This window comes from Petromyzon marinus, chromosome 40 (assembly GCF_048934315.1).
Source record: "Petromyzon marinus isolate PM22_M1 ecotype Great Lakes invasive population chromosome 40, UKy_Petmar_22M1.pri1.0, whole genome shotgun sequence".
Classification (NCBI taxonomy): Eukaryota; Metazoa; Chordata; class Hyperoartia; order Petromyzontiformes; family Petromyzontidae; genus Petromyzon; species Petromyzon marinus.
The window spans coordinates 4,114,207-4,138,581 of NC_133706.1; the positions used below are offsets into that span (position 1 = coordinate 4,114,207).

The following is a 24,375-nucleotide window of genomic DNA, read 5'->3' on the forward strand; positions in this document are numbered from 1 at the left end:
GTCATCTACGATTGAGCTTAATTCTCCCCGCCACTTGCTACCGTACTGCAAAGACAGCAGTCAGGCCCTCGGACAGCGATGATGTTTATTGTGGTGCGTGTGTGCACCTCTTGCAGCTGATTACGGACGCAATGTAAAAGCTGATGCGTTTCAAAAGCGTAACGTTGCATCAGAAGATATCCGCAGGTTGGATTTTTTAAAGTTTTATTTCAAAATGTTACATCTACAAAAATACAGGGTGGAAATTACCCGCGTATGAATTAACGTGAGCAGCCTGTCACGGTCAACTAATGCAAGTACAAGTATACAGTATGTACAAACGTCAATAACTTAAGTCCCAGACTTTTTACAGCACAAAACATAAACAGCAGTCCTCACGCAGTGCTCTGTGCAATGTGCAAAATGTACAACCTTGCAAAACTGAAGATAAATCGTAATGGAAAGGACCGCCAAATTGTTTTGTGTCGCAGCGCCGAGCGGCCGCCGCCGCCGCTCGTCCCGAGCGGTGTAAACGCGCAAGGCAAAGTCTCGCGCACCACGATGGCTGCCAAGTTTCACTCTCTCGCGTTGCCGCTCTCCGTAGTGGGTTTTATTTTGGCTGCATTTCAAAGCTGGGTTGCATCTTTGGCTGTCGCCTACCGGCTCTTGAGGACTACGGCTTCTGGCGTTTGGCCTTCAACCCCCCCCTCCCCCTCCCGACCCACGTGCCGCCACCACCACCGTCACCCCACGCCATGCCACTGGCAGATAAATTGCGAGGGGCCACTTTGGTGGCGTTGCGACACCCAGGATCGAACCGATAACGAACCGGCGATCACGTTCGGCGGTGGCGGTGAACTCAACTCACGAGTTGAAGAATTTTTACGTTTGAAGTCCTGCCAGTCAGTGTGTGCCACAGGACGGAGTGCTTTTAAGGGACAGAAGTTATATATTACTGCAAATACACACAACAACCGTCAAGTTAATACATAGCGATGCGTTTGAGTACCCAACTCTCTCAGGGCTGAATGAGCAAGATCTTGGATCCCTGCCATCACGGACGAGACGTGCCTGAACATCGCAGGTGCGACGCTGACATCAGAATGTCGAGAGACGCGCGGTCAGGGCTGTCCCTTCGCTATTCAGTTCAGAACGCCGTGTCAACACTTGTTCATATAAAAAATAGAATCTTAAGAAAAATATATTTACAAGGGAGGCTAACCGGAGATTGTTTATGGGAGGTGTATGTTCGCTCAAATATCGACACTCTTAATTGTTATTGTGTACACCACACATTCATGCCAATGGAGAATCTGGCATAAGGGGAAGATGTGGTTACATCAATGGCATTTACCATGATGACCTCTGGACTTAACTCTGGTAAGTGTTTCGGTTTGACGATGAAGTGAAAGGCAATGCCCACAGACCAATGCAGTGTTTGTAAAGATGTGGAATAAAATTACACCGAAGAATAAGACAAGATAAAACTCAATGCTTTACCATGACTCCAGCTAGCACCGGTCTTAATTTCAGCTGGGGATCTTAGGAGTGACGTCCCGGAAAATATTTCAACACCTGGCACACCGCACCCAATGTAAATCTTTAATTATATATCTGCGGCTACGGGTCGTGTAACTATTCCAGTCTTCGACAGCCAATCTGGAAAATATGCGTTGAGAAATAAATCCGTGGACGAGCCGATCGCGTGCGGGTTGCAGCGTGGCACGTGGCCTCGGCGTCCGTATGGAAGGCACGCAGCATTGGGAACATGCCTGAGATAGGTCGCACACGTTATCACAGTTACATTTGAGATGTACAAATACGCGCACATCCTCCACGTGCGCCGGGTCGCTTATTTTACGCGCGACGAATCCAAACAAAAAAGTGCCGAGTGAAACAAACATTTGCGCGACCCTCATCTGGACTGAGAGCTGTGTGGGGATTGCGAAGTGCAGGCCGTTGCGTCTGTCCGCGCGTTGTTATTCCAATCGCCATTGATGGCCACGAGGCGTGCGGCTCGGGCTCAACGCGCTAACAAATGGAACCCGTTCGCGATGGTGCCGAGCTCGTGAGCATGAGTCGCAGTTGGGGAGGTCCTGGCGGTGGAGGTTGGAGGTGAAGCAGGGTCGCTAGGCATCCATGCGCCATGCCGTGCGGCTCCCTGCTGCGACTGGACGTGGGGGGTCAGGGTTCATCCCCGGGGAGCGGTGAAGTCGGGTGTGCACCGAGCCACGAACTGAAGGCACTCGTCCGTTGTTTTCTTTCTTGCGTTGGTCCAGTTTCTGTCCCGCGGAATTCCCCATGAGAATTTCATTCGTCCCGCTTCCCAACGGAACTGGAAAAAAAGAGGGGCAGTAAACCTAAAGTTAAATAGAACTGTGGGAGAGTGAAAATCATTGAAGACATCTCTTTAGACAACTTTTTGTGTTTAGCTTGTCCTTCCCCTGCACCTACAATTATCACGGTTGGCTAGGTATGGTGCGATAGAAGCTCAACATACATCATAAGCATGCTGCTTTTAAAGGGGAGGGAGGTGGGGGGGTTGTTTTGTACTCATGCATGTTTGTTTAGTAGCAGTGGTGAGAGTGGGTTGTGAAGATTATGATGATGACGAGAATTCGATGTTGATGAAACATTTGACGAAGCCTGACTTAATACCCAATAGTTTTTGTCACCTGTTCACTCCTCAATGTCACGCGCCCCGAGTAGCGATGAGTGGACATGAGTGCGGTGACTGGGCGTGCAATCTGAACTTTACCCAAAGCTCCTCTTGGAGATCCACCCGTCGGGACACTTGACGAACACCTCCTCCTGGGAGGGCTTCAGGTCCACGGTGTCCTGGTCTTTGGAGCAGAACGCCATTCTATAAACGATAAAAATCAACGTCCCCCATTAACTCACGCCGTAGTCAATAGGCCAGTGTTCTTCAGTGTTATTCAGTGCAAGGCCCCTGGGCCACTGGCGGCCCCTGGTGGCCTTTAGTGGGGCCCCTGACAGTACACAAAGAGTGAAGACATCCCCCATCATCATCATCGTCGTGCTGCTGCTGTCAAACCCAACAATGGTTTCAAACGTGTGGCGGCCCTCACCCTGACGATGTCTTATCGGTAAAATTGGCCCCCCTCTGAATATTAGTGAAGAACAGTGCAATAGGCCCTCAGTCAGGCACCTTCACCCTCACAGTGACTAATTTAAGTAACTAAAACTGCGACCTCCGACTGTAATCCAGTGAACAATGCTGTTATCTCTCCACTTCAGAACAGACATTACCTGAAAAAATAGCCTCTTGTATGTTTTTATTCGAAGGCAGCGTTAATGAAAACTACGTTTTGTCTTTTGTTTGTGCTTGAGCATCGCGGGGGTTGGTTTTTGCCCACGTAGGGATGATCGCCCAATAGCGAGAGATGGGGCCGAGAGCTGGTGGCCTTGGGTGGGGGTAGAGTAGGGGGCAGCCATTGTACTGCCCCCCCCCCTGGACCCCATGGCTACTCCCCCCCCCCCCAACTTCAAAGTCACTCCCACTCATCTATGTGGTTGCAGACCACTTACAACTGAACAGCTTAGGGGGTTGTGGATCCACAGCAATTCACATGGTAGAAGCGGCACTTAGCGCCCGCGTCAAGGGCGGCATTCCAAGAATTCAAATTTACAAAGTGGCTGTGATACGTTCCGCAGAACCGCCAGCCAATCAGGCGCCAGCGAGGCAGATCCTGAAACCGCACCGTGGCGATGTGAGGGGCAGGATCTCGACGGCCAGCGAACCGTGCCGTCTGTCTGGTTTTTGTTTTCACGTTAAGGCGTGGACGATTTATTTTGTGAGCTGCCATCGCGTTGATGTTCACATTCGGCAGAGTCTGTCACGAGCCTTGCCCGCGACAGGCCGAGCGTCATCCGCTTGGAGCCGCGTATCCCAACTCCATTCCCCCTACCCCCACCCCGCATTCTGCCTTTCCATGATTTACCAATCTCTACTATTCATATGCAAATCAAGTCCATAATTGGTTCCTTTTGGGTCCGATCTTGTGGAATTAAGCCACAGCATGCACACTGCTTGCACCTGACGGTGATCACGATAAACTGCACCGCGGTTGGGGGCTAGGCCGGTCTGCCGGAGGGGAGGGATGTAAGGATGCAGGGACAAGGAGGATGGGGGGGGGGGTTGAGGAGAGAGAGCCGGAGGGTTGTGAAGACAGGCAGGGAGGGAGTGTTGAAGAGTGAAAATGGAGGGAGAAAGGCGGGAGACGGAGAGGCTCACTTTTTCTGGGTCTCTCCGCACTTGACGCGGATCTTGCGCACGCGGATGCTCAAGCCCGAGCCGGCGTGGTCCAGGCCCGACCACGTGCGCATCTTGTACCACACCGACTGGTACCAGTTGTCCGACCTCTCCCACTTGAACTTGACCTGCAGCAGGTCGCCCACGTCCTGCTCGGTGTACACGAGGAAGGAGTGCGTCGTGTTGGGCTCCATGCTGTCCTTCCTGCGCGGACACGCGGGGCGGCCCTCACTCAACATGGCTGCGACGCTTCACCGCTCGCGCGAGGCGCCGAGTCATCTCCGTGTAAATGAGCGTCGGTTCGTTGAAATATGTGTACCCCAGGAAACATAGATTCAGCGACGAACATTTGTAGTGTGTGTGTGTGTGTCCGCCACCCTGCCTCCACCCCCACGCTCCCGTTCGCCACCCCGCCCCAACATGGGGGTTTATATCTGCTCCCTGCCTATTTACGGTTGGGGTTACGGGGAGGTCAAGGAACACACTGGTCAGAACGAAAGAGCTACGTTGGTCAGGACAAGGGTATCGCGAAAGAGAAAGGAACAAAATGTTCAATGTTATCCAAAGCAAACCGAGCAACTCTTTCACAAAAAAAGTTTGGCGAGTTGCCGTAAAAAAAGGTTTTAGTTGTAAATGCGTGGATGTAGACTCACAGCGCAAAGACTGACTTCGTTAAAAAGGAATACATAAGGGGCACAAATATTCCGAAGGGTAAACCGATATTTCGTACGGGGATCGGATTTTAGTTGCGAGCAACTCACGAGATGATCTTGAGGTCGTGCGCCTCCCCCGTGGTGCCCAGCAGAGACACGGAGAGCCGGGGTCGCAGATGCTCGATGTGGACCTGGCTGGTGAAGTGGATCTTCACCTGGTAGTGGAACACTGCCAAGGGCAAGCACGAACACACGGCATGGTGAGCGGCGATGTGGGGTGGGTGGGTGTGCGGGGTGGGTGTGCAGGGTGGGTGGGGTGTGAGGAGCGGGTAAAGTTTGTGGGGGTGTGGGGTTGGTGCGTTGGGCGAGTGGGTCAGTCAACCCATGGCACCTGGGTCTGTCCCGCGACCTGCCAGGGGGCGTTTGATACTTCACGTGGCATTAAAGTGCACATAGCCTGTCACAAGCACCGTGGTGCTAACCTCCAGTTAGTGGCGAATGGCGGGTATTGTTGGGGTGGGCGGTAAATGTGGGATGTGCGGGGTGTGCGTTGGGTGGGTGTGTCGGGAAGAGAGTGGCACGTGCCCTGGTGACAGTGCCCACTGCACCGTGCAGCGCTACTCGTACCGCGTGGCAGCAGTGAAGTGCATCGCGTGGCTCAGTGCGGCCCCTTAGGCGAGCCGTGTGCTGTCGCAGGCCTTGCGCCGTGCGCGCCGCACGGCGGCTTGCGCGCGTGTACCCGCGCGACATTGCCCCGTACGCGTGTAGCGCACAGCACGCCCCGTCTCTCCGCGCGCGCCGCCCGCACCTTTGAAGGGCATCCCGCCACGCGTCTTGTGGAACATGCGCGTGCTGCGGCGGGCGCGCACCCGCTCCGCGCCGTAGCCCACCGCGCTGCACCGGTGCTTGCGGCAGCTGAGGCACAGGCCCCGGTTGAAGCGCTCCGAGTCGGTGCAGCGGAACGCCGTGGGCATCTGCTCGGCGTGCAGCAGCGAGTCGATGAAGAGGTGCACGGAGCGCTCGTGCTCGCACTTGAACGCGTCCGTGAAGCCTGCACCGTGGCGCCCACGGATGACGGTGCCGGAGCCGGGGCGGGAGGGGGCGGCGGGGGATGGAGGCCAGGGGTTGGGGGGGGGGCAGAACAAGACAGAGAAACGTGAGAAATGACGAAAATGCGACGATTGTTTTTCTGTCCCCGAATCAAAATGCGCTTCCTGGTGTGGCACAGGTGGTGGGCGGTGAATATTTTGTCCTGAATGGTTTATTTTATTTTTTAATTAATCGTCTCAAAAACAAGAGGGCACAAGTTTGCAACTAGTGGAGGGTTGTGGAAAAGACCGATTCATCCGAGGGCGCGGGTTCACGCTGATCGTGTCGGTCTGCCACGTACTCTGCTAGCGCTGGCCTTGCGCTCTCTAGCCGAGCCCGGCTCCAAGAGGCTTTGCTGCATAGGTCGTGTTGCATTTGAATAACGCAAGCCAACGAAGAGGATCCCGTGGGCTAAGCTCCGTTAGCCAGAGCAGGTCCGTGACAGCCTTCACGCCAAGTCACCAAACAGAGCCAAAAGAGTCACTGGATAGACCTTCCGAAGTCGTCAAAAATTGTCACTGGAAAACGTGCCAGGTATTACGCGCAGGACACTGATACAGGATCCTCAATGCGCACTCGCATCACGTGCTCGGCAGTGAAAGTCGCTCGAATTGCGACAACATTTTGCCGCTAGGCAGAACCCAAAAAGTTATTGGATCCGGGAGACAAAAATCACTGCGTTCACAACACCGGCCACAAAATGTGGCAACGTCTCTCCCCTTACTCATGAGGCCGTTTGACGCCAATCCCCCGAACATGTCGCGGATGTCGCAGCCCGGCTGGTTGCTGCCACCGTTGGGGTAGACGTCGAGGTGACCCACGGGCTGCTTGATGCCGATGCTGAGGCCCGGCGAGCCGCGCGTGTGCGTGTGCAGCACGTCCACGAAGCCCGCGTCCTCGGGGGAGAGGCGCTCTGCGGACTCCCGGCCCTCGAACGTGGGGCCCGCCGGGTCAAGCCCTACGGGGGGGGGGGTAGGCGGCAACACCGCACGCTCAATCCAACGTCGTCATCATTTGCGCATATGTATGTTGAACTCCTTTCGCGCGGTCCGTAGCAAACCATGTTAATCAGAGGTCATCATCGTTATCATTAAACATGGTCAGTCCGCTGCTGGATGATGGCCTCCCCAAGCCGTCGCCGTCTCTCATGCCCCTGCCCACCCTCTCCCCTATCATTCCACTCCACTCCAGCCCACGCACTCTCCGCCAAAGTGACCAGGACTTTCTGTCGAAGCCCTCAGTGGGAGGTCGTCCTTTCTCCTCTGCAGCCGCCAGTCTCTGCAACTCCCTTCCCACAGTCATCCGTGCTGTCGACTCCCTGCCCCTGTTCCATTCCAGTCTCAAGGTCTCCCCCTGCTATTCTTACGCCCAGGACTGAATGAATGCCTCTCTCTCTCTCTGTATTATACGTCAGGCCCAATGTTTTTCTGTACACTCTCTTGAGATGCGGTTACATTTAGACGCCGCTATGTAACTCCAAAGTGGATTGTTTTCTATAAATCCAAGCACGCTTCAGAGCGCCATGAAACCTTGATGCTCCACATGGTGTCTGTTAGCCCAAGGCTAAACTCGGCACCGTGGAATCCAATACATCTGCATGGCAATGGCCGTTCAACATGTGCAGACTCGCAGACAAATATTGAAGAAGACGTGCATTGCAGTGGGGCGGACGACTGATGTTTGCACACACTTAGCAAACAATACGAGCCCTGATCCTAACCAGCTAGCTACTAACACTAGCTCTCCTGCTAACCATAATTAGCCAACCGGCCACTACTATTAGCTCTACCTTTACCCCTGACCAGCTTCCCAGCCAGCCACTATCATTAGCTGTATTTGAGAACCAATAACAAACTAGCTCGCCAGCCACGAGTACTCGCCATCTGTTTGACCATCACTCTAGCCAACCAGCCACTCGCACTCATCATCCCACTGATCCTAACCATACCCAGCCACTCGCACTCGTCATCCCACTGATCCTAACTGTACCCAGCGATCCAACCGGTCACATGTACCAGACCTCTTATAGGCCCTTTCCTAGGTTGACAAACTAATTTCTTAAAAACTGCTTTTTATGTTTAGTTTGTTGTCCTTCCCCCACACCTCCGATTAGCACGGTTGGCTACGTACTGTGGGAAATAAGTTCAACATACATACAACCAACTCGTATATCGTACACAGCTATGCCACAGGCTCTAACCATAGCCAAGTGGCCACTAGCACGAGCCCTCTCACTGACCCTCTAACCTTACCCATAACCTCTATTGTGGCTGTTCCCAGCCACGTCTCCCAACCAATGGCGAATAGGGAGAGTCCTTGCCTGTACACATCGGGCAATTCACCAGCATTTGTTTAAGACAGCCTAGCTCTATTGATGGCACATTGGATATCGATACTAGTCCAAGGTTGTGCTTGTATTAAACCAATGCTGCAGATTAAAAAATAAATCACTTCTCAGAAGGCCGTGGTGCTGATTGTAATGTGTAAACACATAAATGTGTCCATAATAGAGGTCCATAAAATAGTTTTTTTTGTGTACTTGTATTTTGTTTATGATATGGAGTGACAGATGTGGGGACGAAGCAAACTGTCGGCTTGTTTCTGGTTCGTTGATCACTCTCCGTTTAGTGTTTGACGTCTGCGGGGCGAGGCGTGCGTGCGTGCGTGCGAGCGAGCCATGCCGCGGCCGGGAGCGCGCTCACCCGTGATACGCCCCAGCCTCGCGGGGTTCCTCATGTGCTCCCCGGCGAACCCGGCGGCGTGCGCGCCCAGGCTGTAGCCGATGAGGTGGACGTTCTCCAGCGGGTGGTTGGAGGCCTCCTGCCGCCCACATCGCGCACACGGGAAACCTCCGGTATAGCGCGGTCGGCTACGCACTCCGCCAAAGAAGTTCAACGTACGTGGTGCGGTAACACTAAAACGGGCACAACGCTGCAAGCGCTCGGTCACGCCACTGTAGCCTCCGCTACATATTGGCCTACTCTTCCACACTGGCCGGACCTCTTGGAAACGGCGGGAGTTACCAACACTTTACCCCACCACTATATGACAATCTGCCGATTGACTGTGGTGTAGCTATTTATAATGCTGGGGGGACAGAGGTTGGGGGGGGGGTGATTCAATAATAGACTCACATGGAGATCTGTAGGATAACATAGAGACCTATAGACTCAACTAGACACCTGTAAACTTACAGAGACTCACAGACTCGCACAGAAAACCATGGACTGACATATATAGAGAGAGGCGTTCTATTTTACCAGTTAAGGCCCACTGAGCTATGTAGCTCTTTTTCAGAAGTGACCTGGCCACAAATGATCGTTTAACGAAGTGGCTTATCACGTGGAAATGTATAGCAGCCAAGTACTCTAAACGCACGTTTCTAAATGTGGAAGGAAAAACCGGAGGTCCTGGAGCAAAATCCACGTGAACCACGGGGAGAACACGCAAACTCCAAATATACAGGTGTCTTTGTCGGGATTGAACCCACGACCTCCTGTATGCCAGGCGAGCAGACATTGTCAAGTAGTGTCATTTAGACTCAAGGAACTAAATGCTCCCCCCCCCTCTCCCCTCGTCGCCAGTTCTCCCGCCACCTCCTCCCCTCTCTTCATAGCCGGGCGCCGGGCCCATCTGTCCTGTCGACCCAGGAGCAGTTGCACCGCCTGCACGCCCAACAAGCTCCGCCGTCGCCCCTCACCTCGAGCCACTCGAGGAAGACAGCGACGTCGCGACCCACGACGCGCGTGTTGGCGGCCGCCACGGGGTAGTGCTGGTGGGCGCGGTCCAGCCAGTCCAGCACCACGATGTTGGCGGCGCTCTCGCGCGCGTGCAGCGCGCTCACCATCTTGCCGATCCAGCCCTCGAACATGCCGCTGAGCTGCGAAGGGGGGCACGCGGGGGGGGGCATGCGGGGGGGGCATGCGGGGTATGTCGGTGGCATTTAGAGGAACAGTTTGGCAAAGGCTCCGGCCGGTGTTGCACAGAAAACGATTTGGAATGGTGGTGGAATTCTCTTGCTTTGTTGTAAACATTCCAAGTCAAAGTGATGTCTTGCCCAAGTGCCATATTGCGGCATTGGTGCGGCATGTCCTGTTTAAAGCACTGAGCGAGTGGTGGAAATTCCACGCTGCTTTGGCGAGAGAAAGTCGATATGTAGGACGATCGCTGTGGACTTCCCCCGCAAAAGTGGTGCTCCAATTATTTACCGTAGAGGGATGATTGGCTGAGTCAACCACCCCAACCAGGTTTGAATTCGCACGATTATCGTCTAAATCTCGAAGGGTACGACGCAGTCAATGTGAAATAAACTTCAAGGAAATGTTCAACGCTAAACAGAGCGAGTAGCAATAAGGCCTGCTTTTGTTGATCATACATCCTGCTGCAGAGCTCATCGACCGCGGTGAAACTCGCCAACTGGCAAAGGGGCCAAACTCAAGCCCCACACACGTGGATTCAAGTTCCCGTTTCTGGATTGGCCATCTCGCAGGGCCAACTGTGCAACATTCTGATGTCTCCGAGGGGAAGCCTCCGATCCAAGTACTGACCAGGCTCAGGCCTGCACGTGCGTGTAAGTGTACTGGTGTGCATGCTGCCGGAGTGGGGCGAGCACTCCAGACGTCGCACTTCTTACCGTCCAGCCGTGGATGATGAGGAAGGTTTTGACGCTGGGCTGGAATCTGCATTGAGTGAGCGACTCGGGCTGTCCTGGCACCAGCTGGCAACCTGGGCCCTCCGGTTCGTCCGCGCTTCTCAACTGGAACCGGCTTCTGATGGATTCCAGCTGGGGCTCCGCCGTGCCTGCGTGCAGCATGGGGTGGATCGTCACCGACGGGCGGCGGCGGAGGCACGGCCACTGGCTAAAAGCGGGCGCTCATAACAGGGGGAAGCTCTGGGCAGCACGGTAGCAAGGGGAGCAGTGGGGGGGGGGGGGGATGTCCCCGGCATCCCAGCCGAGGAGGGGCGGTCGCCCGAATGTATAGTCGAACTGTGGCACACGAAGTGAGCAGTGGCGGCTGCTGCCCCAGATGGTTGTGGGACGGTGGTGCTAGCGCCGCAAAAATCCAGGCTGTGGCGTCTTCCCCCTGGGCCACAAATGCGTAGCCAAGGTGCTGGCTCTGGCTCTCGGTAGAGGGGGCACCCAGATGGGAGGGCGCAGAATAGCGATGTAGCCCCCCAGACCTCCCCCCCCCCACCGAATGTGATAGGACATGTTATTTATGAAACGTTTCTTTATAATCGCTAGGTTTTTCCATTCAGTTAGATATTTTTTTATTGTAATTGTGCGTAAATAGTAAACAAAAAAGTAAATGAATAGCAGTACAAGTAACATGTAACAAAACGCATGGTGATATAATAAACAACACCAATTTAATAAATTCAAACATCAGAACGTTGGCTCGGGACAAAAGCCACCTCGATTGGAAGTCAACTGGCAAGGCGGTATCGGTGAAGGGCAACGGTCATGCCCCAACAGCCCAAAACGACACGAAGAATAACGGCAGTTCATCCGTAGATGAGTGAGTGTGACGACGATCGACGGGTGACTAGGTTACTTCACACATAGAGGTGCTTCACAATGAAATCAGAGCTGAGGCCAGCGGAAGGAAACTGTGAAGCGGGAGGCTATTTTACAGAGGTCATGGGAACTCTGTGGCACCGCATTACTGCCCTCGAAATGAGGGTTACGGGCGGGTGTCGCGTTCGGCAGCGCTTCACTCGTCGCTGCGAAGGTGAGACAATAGCCATGCGCACTCGGTCGTGGAGAAAAAGTTTAGCCCCCCCCCCCCTCGGGAAGTGCGAGCCCGCCCCCTCCAGCCATTAGTGGCCCAATGGCATCCTCTCGTTGGCCCTGTCCCCGTGAGCTCTGTGTCATCGCCGGAATGCAGCCCTCCCAGTTTTGAAAGTTCATCCTTTTGAATCTCGAACATCGTGGGGATGGGTTTCATTAAGCGTCTTGGGGCACCTACTGAAGTTACCAGAAGCTCGCCAAACAAAGCCGAAATAATGTAGTAATAAACCATTATAACCAGATATGAGCCCATTGACACTAAAAGTCTCTTTTTGAGATCTGGGTAAAATAATCAGTGCTTTATAAAGGTTACAACTATGGTCAAATACATCAAACGTATTACATATCGATCGGAAAGGGCATTTAATGTTCACTTGTGGCCACAAATTTGAGACCTATCTGACGGCATATACGAAACTTGTCGCGACCCGCTGATCCAGGGCGATACCACAGCGGTGACAGCTCCCGGCACTGCCGCCACTGCCACCACCACCGCAGGGCACGGGGTGCATCCCGTGCCACGCGAGGGGACTTGAAACTGCTGAGAAGGCGCGGCGAGCAAATTGAGCGAGGGGGCGGCGGCGTAACCGCTCGCGGATCTTACGTTTGACCGTTAACAAAGCCAACACGAGGCGTCGACAAAGGAAGCTCTTGAGGGCCTGGTCAAACAGTCCGGGCCAATGACCCCCACTTGATGGTGACTATTTACTCTTTACAGTCGCACAACCTTCAGAGCTCGTCTACCGGAGACCACGGGGTCAAGCGTAGATATGACGGCCACTTCTACGGCCACAAATAAAAAAAAGCGGCTTTCGCCACTGCGACTCGTAATAAACCAAGGGTCACGAAAATTATTGCAATCGCGCGGCAATCTTAAGAGGTGGCGACGCACGGGGACTCGTGACCAGGTGCATGCACTCGGTTATCCTGGCGTCAACTCTCTTGACCTCTTGAGAGTGAAGCTCGCACTTAAACACAAAGATCCCCCGTGCAGCCTTTTTTTCCAGACTGTTGGGGCAAGTGCTGTAAGCGAGCACCTGTGAAGGTCGGAACGGCACACGAAAGGGGTGGATGGCCAACACCACGCCCGGCCGCCTTTGTTTCCCCAGTGCTAATGTTCACACTGCACCAGGTACTCATTTGAGGCTGAGTCAACCTAGGGGAAGCCCAGGTCCGGTTCAGATAGCAAAGCTGGATCCTGAAATCCAGCCACTTGAGAGTGGAGTTGGTGGATCGTGTTGAGATTTCGTACACACAAAACAAACCTGCAAAGACTGGGTGTGGTTTCTGTTTTGGGCAGTACAAAAAGTGCGATGTTGGCCTGTCTGTGCACAGTTGTGATTTGTCATTCTATCGTATGCTTTGATTTGTTTTTCAAACTCTCTGTTATCCTTGCGTGTTTTGGATCGCTCACGTTCCACGGGGTTTGGAGGGAATGTGCAATGCTCGTTGAGCCAGATTCAAAATATTCCACAAACGTGGGCGAAACACACGTCACATTAATAGGTGCTTTCAAAACTCAAGTTAATTTCCATGCCGTCTAATTAGAGGAGTCATTGGTCGTCATTACGGTGCTCACGGAATCATAGAATTGGCTGAGCACAACTGGAGATTGCAGAAACTCTTACTCGGAGCATGAGGATGGCTCCCCATTGGACTGACTGCCCTCTCCGGGTTTCAGTTTCAGTTTATTTTGGTATAGCCCTGTGAGCCATTCGGCTCTTGAATCGGGCGCAACCACAACAAACAAAAAAAACAAAAACACGAACAAGAAAAACATCTTAAAGTGGGGGTGGGGATGCGTTCAGACTTGCTGGGTATCATAACATTTGCGCGGTTACTGCACATTCCAACTACTTAAGACATTTTGATTGAAAGCTTTCGTGACTGCAGGGATTCATATTATTGGTTCTTTCGGTAAAGTCACGTAGAAGGGAAACAATAAAATAATAAAAATATAAAACAATAAAATTATCACGACGTTTCGACTGCAACACAAGCAATCGTCATCAGGTGTGAAAACCACAGCAAGAAAATTTGAAAAGAGTGGCGGTTTTGTATTATTTTATTGCTTTCCTTCGACGTGACTTTACCGAAAGAACCAAGAATACTTAAGCCATACTTGTTAAAAGCTCTGAAGCTTTAGTGTTTAATAAACTCCGGTGCTGCCAAATGGCTCGACGCGATCGAAGACTTGAGTATATTTGTGTGTGTGCTAGCTGCATCCGCGTGCCCCAAACCACATACGTGTGTGTGTTCAGGCGTGTCTGATAGTTTAAAGTCTCATTTGAATATGTGTCGTGGCACTTGACAAGGTTATCGCCTTCCATTCCTTCAATGGGCAACGGTAACACAAATCTAACGAACACGGAGAGATAATGTCGCAAGGAAGGTTGCTTATGAGAGTGAATGTAGCAACAACAGATTGCGGCAATGATGATGATCAGTTAATAGAGCAAGGTCTCACTCGGTCTTATGACAAGTCCTGCACTACTTTTGACGTTTATGCCATCTCATTTTTAATAAAAAAAAATATTTTGCTTTCATTTGAAATGAAACTTTTGACTACCCGGAGCAAAAAACCCACCACTCACGAGGGAGTAAACACCCCGGAAAATTCTTCACAGGTGTACGAACGAGACCGCTTCCCCTGCGCGCTCACCTGGTGCCAGCGAGGAGCCCTGCACGGTGTCATTGTTGGCCAGGCCGCGTGTGCCCAGAGACGCAACGCAGATCCACACGATGGCCACTACTCTCAGCCAGGAGTTCATCTTCAGCTCCCCCCCCCAAAGTGCGGTTCAACTTTTAAGGCGCTGCTGCTGCTTGCTACCTGATTGCCGAGTGAGTGCGCGCGCGCAGCTGCGAATGAATGTGGTGCTGTTTAAAAAAAACAACCTAAAGTTAACTTTGTAACGAAGTGCTTCGCGAAATAATAAAACCACGCACGTATGAATAAAAGCAAACGATAAATATCTGCAAACTTATACAGCTGTGGATTTTAGCCCGTGACTTTGTGTTTGTTTTATCCTAACAAAATTCAAGTTTGTCTTGCTTCCACCGTCAGCTGTTAGCGCCACCGGTCTATTGAAGTCTGGGAGCTCTGTGGTTACTTTAAGTAGCGCCTCCCTGGGGAGTGTTTGCGTGTGGTGTGATAAATTAGCATAATTTATAGCACACACACACCCCTGAAAGCGAAGCGCTCATTGGACCCGGCGTGCATGACCGCCAGTAACCCCCAGCGGCTGTCAAGGTGGAAACTGAGAACCACGTGCTTTCAGGATTGTCTTACCAAAGATTTTCACCTTTCCATTGACCCACACGTCCGTGCGTTTGCGAGTGTGTTTAGCGCGTGTGTACACACGTGTGTGTATATATAGACGGACACTGCATCAAGGAAACTATTTTATTAATTCAATCGTGATGATCACAGGCAATGACGTTCTGTTCACAGCGAAACTGGCAAGCGTTCTGACCTCTGGACGAACTCTTAGTAGTGATCGCCGGTTGTGGACTAGGGCTGAACGATGAATTGATTTCAAATCGAAATCGCAATTTGAAACAATACGATTAGCAAATCTCAAAGGCTGCGATTTTTTGCAATTTTAAAAGTCCTATTCCTTTCTTATTGGAATTGTTTTATTTTTCATTATTATAACTTTATTTATTTAACTTAACAATTGTTCTATGTTTGATTGTTCTATTTCAATGAAAACATTTTAATACATTTCGATTTAAAGCAATGTGTTGTGGCCGAAACGTCGTGAGAATTTTATTGTCTTATTTTATTTTATTATTTTATTCTCATTCTACGTGACTTTACCGAAAGAACCAAAGAGGATTTTAATACATGTTGGAAGCAATTCATATATTTTTTAAAGTTCTCATCCTTACATTAGAATATATAGATCAGTTCATATTTTGATGGTATCACGTGGTAACGCTCCATCACGTGTTTTAAATCTATTACACAGTGAATATTGAACTGAAGCTTGCCTTTAAAAAATTGAATCTTAAATCAAATCGCAATCGCAATGTCAGAAAAATCGCAATTAAATATTTTTATCCCCAAAATCGTTCAGCCCTATTGTGGACGCCACGTGGTGAGATGGGATCTCTTTGTGTACTCGCCTTGCCAATGGCTCTGCTCACCGCTGAGTGATGGCCAAGGCTGGCTTGCAATAGCTCCGTGCGGCGGGATTGCGGGGAGCATGTTTACTACAACATTGAGCTCTGATATGAACTTGGCGAATAGGTTTTTGCAGCCAATACTATATAGATCGTAATGGTGCTAGAGCATCACAGCCCCGCACGGCATCGCTCTTTGCTCCAGCGGTGGATTTTGCTCAATAAAAAATGCATTCAGTTTCCTTTGTTGGGCTCAAACGAAATATCCATGAATTGCTTTAAGAGGCCGTCCATAAATGACGTCACGCACCTGGGGGGGGGGGGTCAGACATTTGTGACGATGTGTGACGACGGGGGGGGGGGGGGGCGGTGAGAAATGTGACGTCACATCAAAATGCGCAACTGTAAAGAAATATAGACAACACGTTCTACTTAATTAAATAGACTTTTTAATAAATGTTTTCTCCTACAACATCAGAGTGCAGCGCCACATTAAATACGCACTACAATGGCAATCGTTTAAAGCGATTTGAAGCATGTTTTATTTTTAATATGAAAATCTGGTTTTGGGGGGGGGGGGCAGAGCTTTGTGACGTCATATTTGAGGGAGGGGGGTCTGTCTATTTGTCACGCCGTGTGACGAAGGGGGGGGGGGGGTCAAAAATCGTCCAAAATCGCGTGACGTCATTTATGGACGGCCCCTAACCATAGCTTTTAACATGCAGGCACAGAGCGCGCGGTTGGCTATTTACGGCGCTAAAGAAGTTCAACATACGTACATATGTGTGTTTGTTCGGGTGTACCTATAAACGCACTGCGTGTGGACTCAACTCCATCAACCTAATAGCAGCGATGCTCACGTCGTTGATATCCCGTTGTCAGAGTCACACCATGGGTTACGAGCCAGCAGCATTGGCAGCAAAGCCACTGAACTTCTCACTGGCATTGATGGGCAATGTCAGTGGGGAGCCGGGAGGCGCCACGTGATCTCGAGGAATGTAATTGCCCTGCAAAAGTGGAGAGGTTTTTTTTTTGTGGCTACATTTGCACAAATTGAAAACTTCAAGGAGACCTCCCCGGGTTCTGTTTGCATCCGCATGACCATGCAGAACTGGACCGGACTGGATAACGAAACCCGTAACTTTGTCGGGGCGAACGTAACGTGACCAGCCAGTGAACGAAGCGCGTGATGGTGATGATGGTGCTCCCCAACTCCCCCCGCGCTCCCCACGATGACAACACCACGCACCCCCCGTCACCACAAAGCACCCAGAGACAAAGATACCCCCCGTGTAGCCTGAACAGACTGGTGAAGCAAGCGCTGTTAGCGAGCAGCACCTATTAAGACCGCGGAAAGCACCACCAAGCCCCCCACACACACACTATTCTCCAACTGTTTAGCATATTACACACACATCGCCAGCCCAACGCACAACGTACAAAGACCCCCATACAGTCCCAACAGATTGTTGGGGCAAGTGCTGCAAGCGAACACTTATGGTGAAGGCCGCCACGTCACAAGGTGTTGGTGGGTGGCCAATACCACGTCCAGCCGCTTTGTCTACCCAATGTTGGCGTTTACGCACCGTACCAGGTGCTCATTTAAGGCTGAGTCGACACGGGGGAGGCCCAGAACCGGTTCAGATGATCGTCATTGTTATTGGTCGTGAGCGGGAATCTAACTCGGGCCGCCGGATTCGCAGCACAGCGCGCTAACCACGACGCTACCGCTCCCCACAAAGACATCCACACACAACCCTCACCGCCACGCGCACCTCCGATTTCCATCACCCCCACACACTCTCACCCTCCTCCACCATTTCCACAGACCCGCCACCCCCACCAGCCACACACACACATCCCTTGTGTGGTCTGTGAAGCATGTTGGGGCCAGCGCGCTGTTGCCAGGCGCCTCTTATGGCCGTAAAGGAGCACGCGTGAAAGGCGGTGGTTAATGTTTACACGCTGCGCCAGGTACACGCTTAAGGCCGAATCGACATTGGCTGTAACTTGGGGTCGATTTCGAGATTTTGCTCGACACTGTTGCGGAGTCCAGCTGGCCGAGATCCCAGCGCAGTGCGCCAACCACTGCGCCACCGTTCCCTGGAAGTCAGAACGTCGCGTGACCGCCACGTGGCCCCAACACCACGTGGCGCACACCTCCATACACACCGTGACAACAATCGTCAGTCAAAAACACCTTGGGGCAGACTGTGAGGGCACGTGCTGTTAGCGAGCACGTATGACTTTGAGGGGGGTGGGTGACCAACACCACGCTCGAGCGCCTTTGTCTCCCCAATTCTAATGCCTATACACACCGCACCAGGTACTCATTTAGGGCAGAGTCAACCTCGTGGAAGCCCAGAACTAGTTCAGATATTTGTCACGAACTTGGTGTGGAGCGGGAATCGAACTTGGGTCACCGGGTTTGTAGCGTAGCGCACTTAGGGGCCGTCCATAAATGACGTCACGCACCTGGGGGGGGGGGGTGTCAGACAGTTGTGACGATGTGTGACGAGGGGGGGGGGTGAGAAATGTGACGTCACATCAAAATGCGCAACTTTAAATAAATATAGAATTGTTATAACAACACTAATTGTTAAAACAACACTCCTACAACATCAGAGTGCAGCGCCACATTAAATACGCACTACAATGACAATAGTTTAAAGCGATTTGAAGCATGTTTTATTTTCAAAATGGAAATATGTGTTTTTTTGGGGGGGGGGGCAGAGCTTTGTGACGTCATATTTGAGGGGGGATCTGACTTCTTGTAACGCCGTGTAACGAGATGCACCAGCTGCACCCCCTATTGTGCCAACTTGCTGCATTTTAGCTGCCCGGCTCTCCGTTGTTGTGAGCGTCCCTTCTCTGTCCTTCGTTGTTGCTGGAGGGCGACTGCCTACAACTTCCCAGGAGCGTCCTTCACGAGCCTCCTCCATAGAGGCCGATCTGGACACCGCTGGTACCAGTCATCGGCAAGTCCACTCATCTCCACATCCTCCCGCACCGCATCAGTCCATCTCGTGCCATGCCCGTTTAGACCCGTCTATGCGGCCAAACAGAAGCTGTTTGGGCATGCGGTGGCTGGGCATGCAGGCTACATGACCCAGCCAGCGCAGCCTTGCCTGCCGGAGGAGCTCACTGATAGGAATGTGTCCATATATTTCAAAGATTTGTGAGCTTCTCACACAATCCAGCCTGGTTAAACCCAGAATGGATCGTAGGCAGGCCAGCCTGAATGTTTATAACCGGCGCAAATGTTCAATTAGAGGGGTCCACGTTTCACAAGCGTAGAGACGGGAGAAGGCCACAGTCACGCACACACACACATACTCACTCCAAGACCCACAAACACCTCTAGCCACACATTGCATAACCCTCAGACCCACACACACACCCCCACCCACCGACCCCTATTCACAGAAACCATTCTGAACGGGCAGCAGCCTGTGAATGGGGTCGCTGGGAGCCAAGCGACAACAAAAATCAAAAGGGCCGTCACCATCACGGGATCGTGACCTCTTCAAGCTCACTGGTCATGGGATTTGAAGGCGTGGGGGTTACGACATTAAATGTCAACTCCACCACAATCGCTGTTAGCGAGCACCTATGAAGGCCAGCACGCCACACTCTTCCCAGTGATGATGTTTACACGCTACACCAAGTACTCATTTGAGGCTGAGTCAACCTAGGGGAGGCGCAAGATCGGTTCAGATAACCGTCGAAATCGGGTCACCAGGTTTGTAGCACAGCGTGCTAACCGCTACACGACCGCTTCCCACATTAACCCCAAAAGCATAATTATAACCAACATCAATTCTACCACTGCGGCACAATGGAGAGTTAAACACTCTCCAGCAGTGTACGACTGTGGTCATCCAGAACAGACCGTACAACGTATAACGACGCAATGCCCGATCCACGTCACAGCGATACACACCGCTTGCTCCTGACGCTGTTATCTGGCTTGACCACCTGAACGTAGAATTGTGGTTGTTGCTCTGCGTCTAGGTCAGCCATACAAAAAAATAAGAATTCCACCACCACTACTGTCATGGTCATTACCACCGTCAACCTCATTACCACCACCACCACCACAATTATCACCACCACCATCTTCACAATCACCACCATCGTCGCTTTCATTACTATCACCACATCAATACCACCACCTTAACCATCATAATCACCAGCACCACATTACTGGCATACACGCCATAACCATCATCACCATTATTACAACTGTAGTGGGTTCCACGTAGACACACACTTCACTTTGGAGGCAACACGTTTATTCTAAGACAACAACAGGGTAACTATATAAACGTGCACGGGATAACGATATAGGTGGTATCTACCACGATTAACTAGACCACAACGGGTAACTACATAACTGGGTCAAGTCAGGAACAGACTGCCTGACCCACGATGCCGAAGGTGACGACCGAAGCCCGAAGATCGAAGAGCCGTCGCACGGCGGGTTTCATTTCACAAGACAGCCTCTATCGGCTCTCGGGACCTCCCTTTTATGCCCCTGAGCGTGGCCTGGCTCCGCCCTCGGCCACGCCCCCTTCTAGATCCCACTAGAAGGTTCTGCGCCGTACATTAGGTGTCCCTCTCGCCACCTTTCGGCCCCCTCATTATCCTGCCCTGGTCACGTGCCCTCTTGGGTTAACCTAGAGTCCTAGACTATCACGTCCTCAATTGCCCTCTATCTGTCACCAGGGCCCCTTCCATGCCATACATAATCTGGTGCCAGAGAGAGGCTCTAACACGCACAGTTGCACTCTTCTCTAAGTAGCTGGCGCTCATCGCCGTCGTGACCCAACATACGTCACTACACAACCACTGTGGATAAATAAGGTCACAATGAAGAACTGCGAGTTCAAAGGTGGCCGGGTGGCTCAGAATCGCGTTCTAAAGTTAAGTGGGTTGATGATGTTAATGCGGTCACCAGTTTGCTCCTGTACTTAATTTGGCTCAACTCCAACCTTGAGAATTAAAACAACGATTTGACAGTAACTCAACAAGCACTGCTCTTAGTGGCAGAGCGGCTGGGAAAATGCTGCACGCTACTCTGTGGACCAGAGGTCACTTGAAGGGATGTCCGAGGTAGCTCTGCGACATCTTTCATGAAACAGATCTTGGAAAGATCGGAATTGATACTTTGTCGCACGTTATTGTAGCGGATACTCTCACCAACACGCCGAGACAAGTCATGGTTCCAGTCTTATTATTCCAACCTCCAATACACACAGCTCCCTCTTTCATCCACACCTCTCTCCTCCCCCCCCCCCCCCCCCGGTAACTTCTCCGACCGTCCGCTCTCCCATTCCCTCCTCCTCCTCTCATCCCCGTCACCTCATTCTCAGCTACCCATTACATATCGTCACATCTCAGACCGTGCCTCCTCAACTCCCGCCACTAATCACAGATGGCAAATACCGCGGAGTTACTCCCGGTCAAGTAGGTCCAGGGATTGACGCCAGCGTGTATGGGGTAGGGAATGATGATGTCGTGGGGGACGCTACGGAGGACACAATCATAAATATTAAAACGAAGAGTTCAACATCCCGTCGTGAAATTTTGATTTAAAGCTTTCGTGACTGCAGTAATTCATATTCTTAGCTCTTTCGGTAAAGTCACGTTGAAGGGAAACAATAAAATAAATAATATCCCGTCGTGAGTTGACTCAGGCCTTCATCTCTTCAGGCTCAATAAGGCCTATTAATTGATGTCTACTTGAGTAGGGAGACATCGACTATTCCACCAGAATTGAGCTGGACACAATTGATACTGGACATCTGTGAAAAAGAGTTCCATATCTCATCGGATTCCCCCCAGTCTAACCGTGGTGTTGGCCATAATGTCCATCACCACCAGTCCAATCTTGATATGCTGTATTGATTCATACATTACATTGCCATTAACTTGTATTTTATGATGAGTGCTATCGTCATTTACTTATTTTAATTAGTCATTAGAGTGACAGACGTTCGTAATTCTTGAAGGCAGATTGGGAAAAAATATATAATCTGCAAACAATGAGGTGAAATCACGTGAGCTCATTCAATCTCTAAATGATCATAAGCTATCATAACAGAATCATAGTGCAGACTGCAAACTCAAATTTGGATCGGTGTATATTGGGGGCCGTCCATAAATGACGTCACGCAATTTTGGATGATTTTTGACCCCCCATCGTTACACGGCGTCACAAAAAGTCAGACCCCCCTCAAATATGACGTCACAAAGCTCTCCCCCCCCCCCCCCCCAAATATATATAAACCATGCTTCAAATCGCTTTAAACTATTGTCACTGTAGTGCGTATTTAATGTGGCGCTGCACTCTGATGTTGTAAAATAAAACATTGATCAAAAAGTCTATTTTATTAAGTAGAACGTGTTGTCTATATTTATTTAAAGTTGCGAATTTTGATGTGACGTCACATTTCTCAACCCCCCCCCCTCGTCACACACATCGTCACACACATCGTCACAAATGTCTGACGGCCCCTTGGTCACCAACCCCCGACGTGCACGAGTTAGTGCGGTAGCACCGTTTGTGTGAGCGCCGCTCCTACGATGCCCTCTAGTGACTGTGAAGCCTCATCCGAACTCCCCCCTGTTCCCTAGCCAAAACGTCTGCCGTCTTTAACATATTAAAGCCCACACGGCCTGTAACAATTCCTATGCAAATGAATGCTAGTGCACGTTGAGTGTACGAGACATAAACATATGATTGCCAATTTCTCAGAAGCGTTGATCGCACGAGTTTCTTCAGTCTGTGCTTCTTGAGTTCGGAGTTGGCTTTGATTCGTAGAAAGTAATACACGCATTGAGATGACAACAACACCTTCACCTTATACCTTTACACGCGACTCACATGTCGGCATCCCAAGTAGCTTTTTGTTAGTGTCCCGGCATCCCGGGAAACGTGGAACTTTGGGTTAACTTTGGCCCAACATTGGCAACCACATGCCAGCGTTGCGAACTACATGCCAATGTTGGCCCAACGTTGGCATGTTTACTGGGATATCTGCTTAAATTCGCTTTACACGAAAAACTAATTTTTATGCCTGGCGCGCCACCATAGTACCCCAGTGACATCACTGTTGACATTTAATGTGTGGCAACGTGTTATTGATAAGGGGCTGTCCATAAATGACGTCACGCACCTGGGGGGGGGGCAGATATTTGTGACGATGTGTGATGAGGGGGGGGGGGTGAGAAATGTGACGTCACGTCAAAATGCGCAACTTTAAATAAATATAGACAACACGTTCTACTTAATTAAATAGACTTTTTAATAAATGTTTTCTCCTACAACATCAGAGTGCAGCGCCACATTGAATACGCACTACAATGACAATAGTTTAAAGCGATTTGAAGCATGTTTTATTTTGGGGGGGGGGGGCAGAGCTTTGTGACGTCATATTTGAGGGGGATCTGACTTTTTGTGACGCCGTGTGACGAGGGGGGGGGGTCAAAAAGTGTCCAAAATCGTGTGACGTCATTTATGGACGGCCCCTAAATGTTGAGGGGTATTTGTTTATTTGTCGGGCAGCCTGTACCAAAGAGACAACAATTTTTTTGTTATTTTTACCAGGCAAGAAACGACCTGGCTATCTAAAATGATAGCTCAGCGAAGTGGCTTATCATGTTGAAATGTGTTTCAGTCAAATACTCTAAACTTATGTTGCTAAATGTGGAGGGTAACACCAGAGGACCCGGAGAAAAATCCACGCGACCATGGGGAGAGAGACGCAAACTGCAAGTACACAGCAGGGGTTCGAGTCGGGATCGAACCCACGACCTCCTGTGTACCAGGCGAGGTAGTTAACATCTCATAGCCACCCACGACCTCCTGTGTACCAGGCGAGGTAGTTAACATCTCATAGCCACCCACGACCTCCTGTGTACCAGGCGAGGTAGTTAACATCTCATAGCCACCCACGACCTCTTGTGTACCAGGCGAGGTAGTTAACATCTCATAGCCACACACGACCTCCTGTGTACCAGGCGAGGGAGTTAACATCTCATAGCCACCCACGACCTCCTGTGTACCAGGCGAGGTAGTTAACATCTCATAACCCCCCACTACTTCCTGTATACCAGGCGAGGTAGTTAACATCTCATAACCACCCACTACCTCCTGTATACCAGGCGAGGTAGTTAACATATCATAGCCACCGTGGCGCCTATGAGCCCAGGGCTGTACAGTTTTTAGCTGCAGGACAAGCGATATGTTGTGCACAGCGGAATGTCGTTTGTCAATCATAATATTCTGAATATTATGCTCGAAATTTAAGTAGTCATATTCAAGCAAAACAACTTGTAAACCCAGTGGTTGCGCCTTTTGCGTGTGGATAAGGGGCCGTCCATAAATGACGTCACACGATTTTGGACGATTTTTGACCCCCCTCCCCCATCGTCACACGGCGTCACAAAAAGTCAGACCC

General features: G+C 51.0%; 1 protein-coding gene across 1 annotated transcript; it reads right to left on the reverse strand.

Moving 5' to 3' along the window:
• Positions 1-187: 187 nt before the first annotated feature.
• Positions 188-14,918, reverse strand: LOC116950625 (lipoprotein lipase-like). The gene is made up of 10 exons (XM_032968541.2): positions 14,448-14,918; positions 10,628-10,794; positions 9,695-9,874; positions 8,697-8,814; positions 6,719-6,952; positions 5,714-5,956; positions 5,014-5,134; positions 4,235-4,456; positions 2,738-2,842; positions 188-2,314 (listed from the first exon to the last, which is right to left on the reverse strand). The coding sequence occupies exons 1-10, from the start codon at positions 14,554-14,556 to the stop codon at positions 2,290-2,292; spliced, it is 1,524 nt and encodes a 507-aa protein (XP_032824432.1). The 5' UTR covers positions 14,557-14,918; the 3' UTR covers positions 188-2,289.
• Between the last annotated feature and the right edge of the window lie 9,457 nt (positions 14,919-24,375).

Coding starts and splice junctions, on each gene's coding strand:
- LOC116950625 (XM_032968541.2), bottom strand. CDS start 14,556: ATGAACTCCTGGCTGAGAGTAGTGGCCATCGTGTGGATCTGCGTTGCG. Junction 10,795..14,447: donor GGGCTCCTCGCTGGCACCAG/GTGAGCGCGCAG, acceptor TGCTGCACGCAG/GCACGGCGGAGCCCCAGCTG. Junction 4,457..5,013: donor CACGACCTCAAGATCATCTC/GTGAGTTGCTCG, acceptor GTGTCCGCGCAG/GAAGGACAGCATGGAGCCCA.